The following is a 13522-nucleotide window of genomic DNA, read 5'->3' on the forward strand; positions in this document are numbered from 1 at the left end:
CAACCCTAGCACTAGCAACAAACCTTGATCCATTATTCAGAATTATTTCTGAACCAGAAACTGTGGTATGTTCGGGGGAAAGAAGCAAATCATGATTCCCAAGTCAAATGTAATGCTGCCAGGGATCATGGTTTGTTGCTCCTTATCACTGTAGGAAAGGAGCAAAACATGAGTGATGTCCACATCACTCATATAAAATACTTAATATATACCATATTTTTTGCCCCATAAGGCGCACCGGCCCATAGGACGCACCTAGTTTTTTGGGGGGGAAATAAAGAAAAAAAATTATTCTCTCCCCCCCCCCCAGGCACGGGGCTGGGGAGGTAAGCTGTCCCCCAAGCTTGTGGGGCTGGCGGCGGGGAGAAGCAGGCTTCTCCCGCCGCCAGCCTTCAAACCAGGTCAGGGGACAGCAGGAAAGGCGCACTGCGCCTCTCCCACTGTCCCCAGAGTTTGCGGGGCTAGTGGTGGGGAGAAGTAGGCTTCTCCCACCACCAGCCTTCTAACCAAGCCAGGGGACAGCGGGAGAGGCGCAGCGTGGGGCTAGTGGCGGGGAGAAGCAGGCTTCTCCTGCCGCCAGCCTTCTAACCAAGTCGGGGGACAGCGGGAAAGGCACGCCGTGCCTCTCCTGCTATCCCCCGAGTTTGCGGGGCTGGCGACAGGGAGGAGCAGGCTTCTCCCGCCACCAGCCTTCTAACCAAGTCGGGGGATAGCGGCGCGCCTCTCCCGCTATCTCCCGAGTTTGCGGGGCTGGCGACGGGCAGGAGCAGGCTTCTCCCACCGCCAGCCTTCTAACCAAGTCAGGGGACAGCGGGAAAGGCGCACTGTGCCTCTCCCGCTATCCCCCGAGTTTGCGGGGCTGGCGACGGGGCTCTCCTGAAGCCTGGAGAGCGGGAGGGGTCGCATGCACATTTTCCCTTCATTTTTGGAGGGGAAAAAGTGCTTCCTATAGGGCGAAAAATACGGTAAGTACGTCTCTAGCAGGCACGAAATATGGAAATCAAGGCCATTGGTAAAACAAAGGCAAGTGATGTGCTGCTCAAAAGTACCATTCAAGTCCTTGCTTTGAAAATTCAGCCCTGAATAGAAGAAAACAGGCCTTGATCAGCTAAACCAATTTCAATATATTACATTTTTAAAAAAGAAGACAGGAGGTGCTAATCTCCAAGGGACTAACTGCTATTTAAAATTGGCAATCCATTTCTAAAATGCTAGCATCAAGTGCGCCAGATACTTTAATAAAGCCACCATGTCAATTTTTGCAATGGCAATTTACATATGCTTCTATAAGCATGTAATTATCTCCACTCAAATTGAAAAAGATGGCCCAGGCAGAGATAATTCAGTATTATCTAGATACTTAAACTAGAACAGAAGTCATAAGCATAGGTCGTCCTAACCACAACCACAAAGATCTATGCTAGGTTTTAAGCATCACTGGCCACTCATAAGCCTGAAATACATTCTAGCTAACCAGAGTCAAAGTTCAACATCTCCTTTGTCTAACAACAGCTCCATGAATAGAGAAGGAATCTTGCAGGCCAGCCCAGTTGTCTGTTAGAAACGTTTTGTACTCCCATGTGGAAAATCCTGGTTCAATTACCTGTCAGTCCTTGCTTCAAGGACCAGCTGGGTTTGGGAGACTTTCTGATGCAGCCTTCGTGGCTCTTGGGAAGGAGGAGGGTTACAAGTAATTCAGCAATTACTTTACAAAAGTCTTAGGGGAGTTCTACCAAGAGAATTCAACATCTGATTCACTCTTGTCTGACAGAAGGAAAGGCAAAAATATTGACCTTCAGAGTTTACGGTAAGTAGTGTGTCCTGTGATTCATTAACATTATGGCTGGTACTTAAACAAACATTCTAAGTCATAATGCTGATTTGCAAGGCATCCTGCTGCATGAAAACATGTCATTATTATGATGAACATTTGACAAGACAAAAAATATTGTCATATGGCACTCTGCCAAATTGAATAGCTTACCTGATGTAAAGTAACACATTTATGGTAAGAAAAGACTGCTTGTCTTGAAAAGGGAATCAGAAACGTTATACTGCATTAACTCGGAATCCCATCTTCAAAATCCATTTTGGAGTACCATCTTCCAAGGAAGAATACATTAAAAACTATGTGAGCACAATATCTAGCAAAGTATATAAAATAACAATTCTATTTAAATTCCCCTTCCACTCTTTAGACCACCATCAAAGCAACGTTATCTGTAAAATATCACTTGGGTACAAAAGTTACCATGTTGAACCAAACTTGGAGCAATGTGCTGAAAGGCAAGAGCCTTGCATGGCTTTCTGTCAACATGACAACCTGCCTACACAATCTGTTCAGCCCTTTTGAAAAGAGATACGAAGAATCCACATGGTCAGTCATGCGAAAGAGGAGACACAAAGAGTTCAAAGGTTGCTAAACCTTAATGGTCAAGAAGACCACCATAAACAGTCAAGGAGTGTTGCAAACTAGCTTGTGGATCCAGAAGGTTAGTGACTAAGAATTATGCACATCCAGTTAAAATTTAAATTCAAAGTTTTTCAAGTAAATAGCATTTTTATAGTTAAAAATACAGAAGTTCGTGACTAAACATAACAAAGCCACTTGTTTCAGTTACAAACCCTTGCTCAGAGAGACCTGCTACGTCAGCCACCAGTAACTCTTAGACAGCACATTGGAACATTTAAAAGAATAAAATTAGCTAGGTAACGAGGAAATGAAGAAGTAATGAAGCACACAACTCCAATCCATATGTGAAGAGGCTATTTCCAGCAACCATTCTTCTTGGAAAATTCGTGCACTCAAATAAAGGTTAATACACTAGCAACTCTATCAATACGAGAGCATAAATCGTATAAATACAAATCCTTTGGTGCATTGCTTCAACCAGCTTATCAAGCGATAAAGTCTACAAGATATTCAAGTCTGCAATTCTAACGCATTTACTAAGACCTAAGCCCCACTGGAGACAGGTCTCTAATAATGCCTCACATCGCAGCTATTTAAAATACATGCCGGTATGTGGTAAAGATAGAGCTGTAGCACATGTGCACCTCGATACTGAATACAACTGCCGCAATTCAGAGCCCTCCCCTTCTTGCTGAGCAACACTTTGCTTTTTAAACTGTGAAGAGTTAAAGAGCTGTTTGGGGGCTTACCGTGACAATATTGTTAGCAAAGCCAGCTGCACATATTTGTCCGTCTCTGCAATCAGCATTGCTTATTATGACCAGCTGAGCATGGTCTGGGTACAATAGCAGCTCACACTTTGAGAAGGGTGCAGCTAGCACACTTGGCTCACCTGAACTGCAGTTTGACTTAAGACAAACTTCACTTGAATGTGCATTTCACATACAACTCATCAGCAGATATCTGAGCAAAGCACAAACTGAATCCTGGGTAGCACTCGGTTTTCATGTCAGCCACTTGGATTAAATAGGATTTTAATTATACCACTGCATTTTCCAGCATGTTTATACAAGTAGACAAGCACAAACCTCAGATTATTAGCTCTTAGAACTCAACAATTACAGCTGTAGGGTATGAGTGGAACCATTATGCTTCTTTGTTCCTTTATCATCCTCCGATACATAAATTGGAACAAGAGAATTGGCACCTCCCTTTTCATGAGGTCTTCTGCAAATATAGCCTAAGGCAGGTGTCCCACTCTATATACCCACCTGGCTTCTATAGCTTCTTGTAATACTTCATTACATGGCAAACTCTTACACTGCTTCTTGTACTTTTCTTCTCATTGTCAATTAATCTCCAATTTTATTGGATGTATGCCTCCATGCATCCCATTGGGGTAATGCTCAAAAATTTGGCAAAGTCTGAGCTCTGATCAGAGGCAAAGTACAAAACAGTTCTTGCATAGGAATACTTACTTGCTAGGGACGCAGGTGGCACTGTGGGTTAAGGACAGAGCCTAGGACTTGTCGATCAGAAGGTCAGCGGTTCGAATCCCCACAACGGGGTGAGCTCCCGTTGCTCGGTCCCTGCTCCTGCCAACCTAGCCGTTCGAAAGCACGTCAAAGTGCAAATAGATAAATAGGTACCACTCTGGCAGGAAAGTAAATGGTATTTCCTTGTGCTGCTCTGGTTCACCAGAAGCAGCTTAGTCATGCTGGCCACATGACCCGGAAGCTGTACGCCGGCTTCCTCGGCCACTAAAGCGAGATGAGTGCCACAATCCAAGAGTCGGCCATGACTGGCCCTAATGGTCAGGGGTCCCTTTACCTTTATTTACCTGCTGGTGAAAGTGCCACACTTCCTAGAAAGAACCCACTACTCAATTGTCCTTTAAGATGAAAGGTCAAATGTAATAACATGGGGCAGGATTTACCAGCAAGCCCCAAAAGGAGAAGGCCTGCACATGAACTTCTGCTTGCACAATGGGGTTTTAACCCCCTCCTCCCACTTCATGCTCCCTGAAATTAGTTTGAGGGGGGGTGTCAGAAGACATCCCCCTTCAGAACACCACATGGGGGGAGTAGATGGGGGCTCATTCCACCTGTCAAGCTGCAATGCTTGCACAGGTGGAATGTTCATGATAACGCAAAATTGAATTCAACCCAGGGAAATCCTGTAATGAAGACACAGAATACACACCATTACATACATCTACAGAAATGATAGAGTGAGTTGTAATCGACCAAATTCTACTCAGAGTAGACCCACGGCAATTAATGACTAAGTTAGACATGTCCATTAATTCCAATGCATCTACTCAGGGTAGGACTAAAAGTAAATGCCACCCGTTAAGTTTTTAAAAACCAAAATAATTAAGAGATAGATGGCTATCTATTCTTCTCTGGTTTTTACACTCTTTCTTCCACTGCATGTATTGGATCAGTTTTCAGATACAGTGGTACCTTGGGTCTCGAACTTAATCCATTCCAGGAGTCCGTTCAACTCCCAAAACCATTCGAAAACCAAGGCACGGCTTCTGATTGGCTGTAGGAGCTTCCTGCACTCAAGCGAAAGCTGCGTCAGACATTTGGCTTCTGAAAAACATTTGCAAACCGGAACACTTACTTCCGGGTTTGCAGCATTTGGTAGTCGATTTGTTTGGGAGCCAAGCCATTTGAGTACCAAGATACTGCTGTAATGTCTTTTGTGGCACGACAAACAGACGAACTGAGCAATAGCGTACAAAGCTTAAAAAGGAAAAGGTAAAGGACCCCTGACAGTTAAGTCCAATTGCAAATGACTCTGGGGTTGCGGAGCTCATCTCGCTTTACTGGCCAAGGGAGCCGACGTTTGTCCGCAGACAGTTTTTCCTGCTCATATGGCCAGGACGACTAAGCTGCTTCTGGCGAAACCAGAGAAGTACACGGAAACGCCATTTACCTTCCCACTGGAGCGGTACCTATTTATCTACTTGCACTTTGACATGCTTTCGAACTGCTAGGTTGGCAGGAGCTGGGACCGAGCAACGGGAGCTCACCCCATTGTGGGGATTTGAACTGCCGACCTTCCGATCGGCAAGCCCTAAGCTCAGTGGTTTAGACCACAGCGCCACCCGCGTACCTGTTACTAAGCTTGTACTAAGCTTACAGAATTTTAATTGGGACAATCATGGCATATAATGTACCATTTTAAAATTTTAGTAAGAATTGTTTTTTAAATCTGTAGAACTAAGCTCAGGTGATAGATTAACACGTTTCTTTACACTTTTTAAAAATTATGAGGTTCTATGCAAACTGTATCATTAAACAGACCTAATAAAAATGTGCTTCAGAATTACTTGATAAGCCTTTAAGAAAGTTAAGGTGTGGCATGTAGCCAAACTTTGTGATAACAGCAATATTTACCTTTTCATGCAAGTCATCTTGAAGTTGCTTTAATTAGCACTACAAAAATGACGTTTAACTGGTCTCTTCTAACCGATGATTTAGTTGACTAAATGTAAATGTATCTACATCTCACCTAAACACCAGTGTGTCTTCTGATGAAACAGGATAAAATGAAATAATTTATACCCTAGTAAAACAAACACTGTTAAAAGAAATATTTTTCTTTCTTCAAACTCCACTACAGATTAAAATTTGGTCCCAACTGAATACTAACTTAACTGGCCAATTTATAAAGCCAATAAATCACTTGAGAAACTTAAAAATAGCATCTGATACATATTTGCCTGCAGTGAAGTGCTTTCACACATTTCAAAAGGCAGCAAAATAGAAAAACAATGCCTCATACTTTTTTCTCTTTCTTTTCCTAACTTGTTAAAAAGAAAATACAAGCATTTCTTTAAAAGTGAGGTGCATGCATGAGATACCCTTGAAACATTACAGAAGTAGTGAAAAAATGACACACCATCTCTGGGAACTTGTGAAAGCACTCAGAAATGTTGTAAGTGAAGTTGCAGAATGAAAAATCAATGCCCATGATTGTAGAAACTAAGTTTCAAAGACATTAGTTTTGTAAGAAAAGTTTATCATGCAAGGTTAAAGGGTAATATAATGCTTTCCTTGGAGTGTGCAGCTTGTTGAGCATTTGAGTGTATACTGGAATGCAGTACTTCAATGGATCTGCATGGGTGTTTTTAGATTATTGCTGCAATTATTTATGATTGCCAGTATCCTAAGACACCAAATCTTACACACCAACAATCACTTTTCCTCTTTATACAAATCACCCATATATCTCAACTTAAATAATGACCTGCCAACTATTTCAAATTTTAAAAAGTTTTCAAAGTATGGTAGTTCAACTGATGCAGTAGGCATCTTTAACAACCATGATGAACACACAATTCTAAGAGAATGTACACTAATTTTCCCCTTGCTATTTTGCTTCCAAGTGGGAACAAACTCGCCTCTTGCCAGACCTCACTTTCCCTTTCTCCCATATATCAAGCCTTTGAAAATACTGCCACATTTCCCCCCTCTCTGCATTTAACATGTCCCATTATCTTTGGTCACTCCTTTAATCTTTGCAGATGACTCAGAATATGTGGAATTTTAGAACTACAGAAGGTGGCATGGGGAGGGGGGCACTTGCTACGCAATGGTTACTAAACCCCATATGCATTTTTCAGGAACTGAGAGAGGTGCTTTTCTCTCTATCATATCTTTGAATTGGCAGTCCTTAGTTTCATGTTTCAGCAACTGGACCAGTCATATGGATACAAGCAAGTATTTATTTTCCCCTCTTGCCATGCCTTCATCCATTCTTCCCACATACATTGTGTATGCCAGATCTTTTCAAACTCCTCTTTAAACTCAATAATGAATTGACTTCGTTTTCCTTAAAATGAGATTTGGCCTCAGAATAAATGATTGTTTTGAGACGGTAAGTAACTTCATTCCAGGCGAGTAATGCACGTTGTTTTCCATTACTTTTTATCATTAAGAAATTGATCTTGCTGTAAAGAAGGTTTTATGACACCATTTAATCTTTGCCAACCTACTAAAACACAGAATGCAATTACAGACACCTTTTATATAGCAATCTTGGTCTCTGTATCAAGAAGAAAAACAGTCTAAGTCAATGTCACATCTGATAGAACAGAAAACCTGAAGGATTTGGCACTGCTGTTATAAGTGATCATCAGCTTCAAAGTTTATATGCACAATTTTGATTCAATTTAACTTGGACGTATGATCCATATCCCACCTGGAAGGCAGTATACCACAGCTTCTACTCAGTTCACATTTCATCGAGTTACATTCTAAGAAAGCTCCTGATGGTCCACACAACCCTGTGATTGTAGTTAAAATATTTTAGGTCTGGGAGTTTCACTTTTTAAAAAAGATTTGCAGTGGTGAACTAGAAAAGCATTTGCTAGTTTGCAGTTTTCAACTCTCCTTCCTTCCCAATGTAATTGAAAATGCTGTAATTAACTGACCTACTCTACAGCATAATCAATAATTTCAGTTCACACATGCCAATGAATTTCTAAATCCAAGAGGTGTTTATGTCTTCAGCTTTTAGACAAATTAAACAAACCTGCAGTTTAAATGTCATTTATCCAACGCAAGATTAATGCTAAACCGGTACTGTCGGGATTAACAGAAAGAAAGAAAAAGAGATGGCCTGTAATTAAATTTCCACTAACATTCTGTAAGAGCAATCATGTCAAAATCAACAAAGAGCTTGACCTCTACATCCATGATGTTCAGCAACTGCAATACAATTTTAGGAAAATTAAACTGGCAAAGAGCACTAAATTCCCAATCAGTGTCCTTAAGCAACCTTGATAATGCAACCCCTAGATAATGCAGGAGGCAGGGCTGCAAAAAATATCCACATTCTTAGGTACCATCATCACATATTTAGGCAAGCCAACAACTAGGTGCACAGGATTTTTCCAACTCCGATGATGTAGGTTTACTTATGGCCATATTGATATCCTCCAACTACTGTAATACTGCATATTAACACCTGTAAGTATCTGCCAGCATTAGCAGAGTTATATCAGGTCTTATTTCAAAAGCTTTTATGCTGCTTTTCTATAAAACTGCACAAAGCAGTGTATAATCATTAAACTTCATACACCCATTAAAAGACCACTAACACACCAGAACACAGTTAATGGTTTTCTTAAAAACTTGGAAATAGAAAAGATCACGATCTGTAAAACTGGGAAATCCTTTAGGGTTAAGTTGCTGAACTGCTAATCTGCAATGGCTAAGAAGGAAACACACAAGTTGCATTCAATTTTTGTAGAAGGAAAAAGAGCAAATCATGTCTTTATCCTACTAGTAACTCCCAAACTGTGACAGGTGCTGCAGTGCCCTGCAAAGCAGACCAAAATTCAGGATTAAGCAACTTAATTGACTTAAGTACAACCAGTTTATGTCCCAATGCAAATGATCCTTCAAAGCTAGAATAGATCATTTCCCTTACTATTTGCCTGAAAGTTTGAGGCATGTTTCTGGCAACAGTTATGCTGCTCCAGCTCTTATGTCTGCATTTATGCATCATCTCTGAACACAAACACATGACTGAATAATATCTTTGTAGCCACAGTAGAACAACAATGTAACTGAATGAATATATGAAGTCAGAACTGTCAATGTACTATTTGTAAGATCCACTTAGTTTGGACTTTTCCGACACTGTGGTGCTTGATTACTCCCATATATGAGAATTCAAGGGGCATCCCCTCAATACAAAGGCACTCTGCTGAAAGGCAGTTCACCCTAACCCAGGGGACCTATTCAGTTTCCAAACAGAGAGGGACTGATGAAAAGCTGTCAAAGTAAATCTATGCTCACTTTTTGGATGGTTTAACGTCAATGGAGCATGCAAACACCCCAAGATGGCTCATAAATTCAGCCAGGCGTGCTGCTCTCCCTAATATATTTTAATTATGCATCTGTTTTAATTGTAATCAGAGTAAGTCACCGGAAAAGGCGCAAATTGGAATTTTCTCTAATTGCTAATACAGCTTCTCAGCAGTGCCTAAGCACTTGTCCATTTTAAGGGGAGGGAGAAGCACCCAGAACAACTGTGACATTTTCTAGAACTCGATGCAGTTTTCTTCAACCACATGGTTCACTTCTCATTAGCTGTCCAAACTCAAAAGAGCCAAATTCAAGTCCTGGGGGGCTTCATCTTTGCTAATTAGCATAAAGGAATGTTGAACATACAGGCTGGGGAGCAGAACAGAAGAGCTTTCAGGAAGAAAAGCTGCTCAGCAGATCTTCAGAGGGCAAATGCGGCACACGAACACTAACATGCAAACACAGCTAACATGCAAACACAGCCAAACTGATGATTTTCAAGTAAGCACTGCCCCTGTGAGCAAAGTTAAAGCAGAGGTTCCTATTCCAAGGCTCAGTTTCAGGCAGGGATCAATGCACTTTAGCTCCAGAACAAGCATTTTCAATGACAGGGCAACTTCTATGCAACAACAGCATGTGCAGAGTACCTTCCCCTTCAACACTCATTAACTACAAAGAAACTTGGGCACATCTGTGGGTTTTAAAGGGAAGGGATTCCTAGTTAGAAAGCCCAGTTTCCATTCAGGCTGCAGCTTGGACACCCTTTAAAAATTCAGAGTATCCCTGTCCCTTTAATACACTTACAAGCGCAAGGAAGTTTAAGTGTCAAATGCTCTGGAAACAAGAGCATCAAGAGAAACAAGCTGAATCCATCCCCCTTCAAAAAGCAATAGCTTTGTGGATGAAAGGGGGAAAAGGTTTGTTTCTAACCCAAACTTAACACCATTTAATGATCAAACTGGTTGGCAGGGCGAGGATAGATGGAGAATGTTTTCCTTTTAGAAAATCACACGTGTGTGTATGGAATTATTCCCCAAAGAACAAAGATTTCCCTTCCCCCCGAACTTCCAAAAAGTGACCAGAAAGAGTCATCTTGGCAAAGGCATAACGAGAGAAAGAATGCTCAGCTGTACCAGGGGACCTATGTGCCCCGACCCCTTCCAGCAACCTAACTTGACAGCCAGCTCTGCAAACTGCGTCTCTCCACTAGGGTGGGCAGATGGTAGATCGGGATCTACCGGCACATAGCTGCTAACCAGGAGTGGAACGGATTGCAAGTTCAGCCCAGGTACTGGGAACAAATCCGTAGCCGGAGAATGTCCTCAAAGGCACCCAAGCGCCTCCATTCTAACTGCGTGCCTTTTGTTGTTGTTGTTGCACCTGCCTCTGATTGGTAGATTCGAGCGCAAAGCGAAGTCGATCCGGGAAGCCCTGAACTCTCTTTCCACCCTTCCTGAGCCGAAATTACCCAAGGGAAAGGCAGGCGCGCGAGAGAAAGAGAGAGAGAGCGCAAAGGAAGAAAAGGTGCGATGAAATCCGTAAAGCGTTAAACCGGGGAGAGATAATCGGATTAGCCCTTCTTCCGCAGGTGAGAGCGCGGATTAGAGGAGGAGGCGGCAGTCCGGGCAAGGAAAGTAAGGACGCCAAGTTGTGCGTTGTGTTTGCACAGCCTCGCACAAAACCCCACGGCGCAGAGAGCGCGCTCCCTTTGGAGCTGCCGGCGAGCGCAACCGAGCCGGACGCGCCCCCCGAGCAGGCAGCCCCGAGTCCGCCTCTTCTTCTTCCTCCTCCGCCACCACCTACCTGTCATCGTAGCAGAAATCCGCGCCGAGGGTGTTGAGATAGAGGGCGAGCCCCAGGGCGCTGCTCACCAACTCTGCGATCATCTCTCCGCCGCCGCCGCCCTCCGTCTTCTCCCCCTTCGCCGCCGCCGCCTCCCGCCGGCCGCGCAAAGCATCCGCCGCGCGCGCTTTCCCTGGCGCCCGCTGCTCCGCTGCCTCGCTCCACTTTCGCCGCCGAGTGCGCCGCTCGGTCCGCTCAGCGAGCGCCTGGCATCCCCCGCTTTCTCTCGCTCGCCCAGTCAGTCAGCGCCGCCGCCGCCGCCTCGCCGCTTTTATTGTTCCGCGCCGCTCGCTCGCTCGCTCCCCCTTTTTACCCCATGACTGGCCGGGGCTGGGCAACCGCCGGAGAGCAAAGCTGGCTGCTCCGCCCCTGCGCGAAAGAGAGAGAGAGAGCGCTGCCCGCCCGCCCGGCTCCGCTCTTCTTCGCCGGCTCCTCCGCGCGCCTCGCCGCCCTGAGGCCCCTTCGCGGCTCAACTGGAAGCGCCGCTGCCGAGGCTCTGAGAGCGCCCGCGTGGGGCTCGGCGAGGCTCCCATCGCGCTTGCGTGCCGCCCCGCCCTCCTCGCGCTCGGACCGCCTCCGCCCCCGCCCCTCGGCCTCCCCCGGACCCCTTCCCTCCCTTTTCCCCTCCCTCCCCGCGCGGGCACGCGCGCGCCCTCCGTTAGCTGAGGGTCTGTCGCTTCCGCCCCACCCACTCCCCCCCCCTCCTTAGTTTCACGCTGGAAGCGGGGGGAGGCAAAATAGGTTGCTGCTAGAGGGGAGCCCAGGGTGGAGAGGAGGGGCGAAGCTGGCTGGCTGGCTGCGTCCGCGACTGGCACAGGCTCCCCACCTCTCCCCGCCCGTTCCGGAGCAAGCCAGGTGGAAACTCGTCTCGCCACCGCGAGGAAGGATGCTGCCGAGGCAGCTGTGGGGGTGGCAACCTGGCAGGGCATCGCATTGTTCTGCGCTGGCTGCTTTGTCGCACCTCTCTGGCCGGGCTGTGTTTCTTAAAAGTGACCTGAAGCGCAAGCTGGTTTGTTGGGGCAGGCGGCTTGGATGCAGAAGTGGGGAAATACCTCCCAAACAATAATGGTGGGGTTTTTTATTTTTCCTTTAAAAGGCCGCAACGATCCATTATTATTTATTGAAAAGAATCTAAACCGCATTGTTTTCATTGCCTTCTTTTAAACTTTGCAAACCGTCCATATCTTGGGTTGGGTCTTTCTGAGAAAGGCGTCTGAAATCCTTTACCTTAGTTATCGCCATCATCGTTACCCTTTATCAATTTATGTGCTGCTTAGTGCTAAATAGGATTCTAAGTGGATTGCAGATATATAAAGCAATCAGAGAAGCATTACAATATAAAGATCTGTAATTAAAAGAAGCAATAAAACAATCACATTCATTGCTGCATGACAATAATGCTGTAATGTCAATAGGATAATTTATGACACCAATGCGATACGTGTTGTCAATTGCGGGGGGAGGAGACATAAAACAAGAAAAACTTTTTTTTTAATAAAGCACTGTAAAACAAAAATGCAGACTAAATGCAAATACAACCCCTGGGCAAACAGGAACATCTTAACCTAGACCCTGAGTCTGTTTTTGTGTGTCTAGAATGAAAACTACCGTACATATTTGGCATACATGATTGGGGGTTTCCAGAGGGTGTGAAAACAACATATTAGTCTTTTAGCCAGTGTCAGGTTATTGTGCTGCTAATATTTTAAAGAGCTTGATCTCCCCGAAGAAGCCACAATGTGGGAAGTGTCCTTCCAGCAGGTATACAAATATAAAAAATAAAAATAATAAAGTAATTTCTGCCCCCAGCTTTCCTTCATGTTTTATGCCAGTCATCTGCAATGAAAGTGTTTCTTCAAGTGGCACAGCAAGCGGTGCAGCAATTCGCAAGAGCGCTACATGCCCAGCTGCAGGATGAGAAACCCTTTTAACCATCAAACCTTCCTCCCATTATTATTTAACACAATCCTCTCCAGACAAGCCAGGCATTAAGCACATTTGGGCCTTTTCCCTGGCAGCGCTTAAAGTGCTCTTGTGAAGCCTGTCTTTGAATGTCACCATTTCCCCCCCTGCTGATCTCAGTTAGTTCCAATGGCTTCAATGTGTCATCACCAATCCTCGTAATTTCGGAACTGGGGGCGTGATGCATTATGTGTGAAATATTAAAGCACTGAGAGAGCCCTTAGTCAACCTTCAATGGAGTGTGCTGATTTCTAGAAGGCCACTGTGTGCTGAATCTATACAGCCTTCCACTTGGAGGATATTAATTTAGGTCAGCGTCATCTAACTTTTTCAGCCTGAGGGCCACATTTGCTTCTTGGCAACCTCCCAGGGGCCACCTGCCAATGGTGATCAGGGCTATGAGCCAATGTTAATGTACATACCTCACTCTGTCCTCCAACCAAACAAGGAAGAATAATAACCAGAGTTCAAGTATATG

The 13522-nt window shown here is 44.5% G+C and overlaps 1 protein-coding gene across 1 annotated transcript in view; it reads right to left on the bottom strand.

Moving 5' to 3' along the window:
• TMTC2 (transmembrane O-mannosyltransferase targeting cadherins 2) overlaps positions 1 to 11641 on the bottom strand; it is a 197425-nt gene extending 185784 nt beyond the window's left edge. Inside the window, exon 1 of the mRNA XM_083463090.1 lies at positions 11044 to 11641. Within this exon, the coding sequence (XP_083319216.1) occupies positions 11044 to 11126 (83 nt within the window). The 5' untranslated portion in view covers positions 11127 to 11641. The remainder of the gene's footprint in view (positions 1 to 11043) is intronic.
• Between the last annotated feature and the right edge of the window lie 1881 nt (positions 11642 to 13522).

Source organism: Podarcis liolepis (genome assembly GCF_965112155.1).
Source record: "Podarcis liolepis genome assembly, chromosome: 10".
NCBI classification, from domain to species: Eukaryota; Metazoa; Chordata; class Lepidosauria; order Squamata; family Lacertidae; genus Podarcis; species Podarcis liolepis.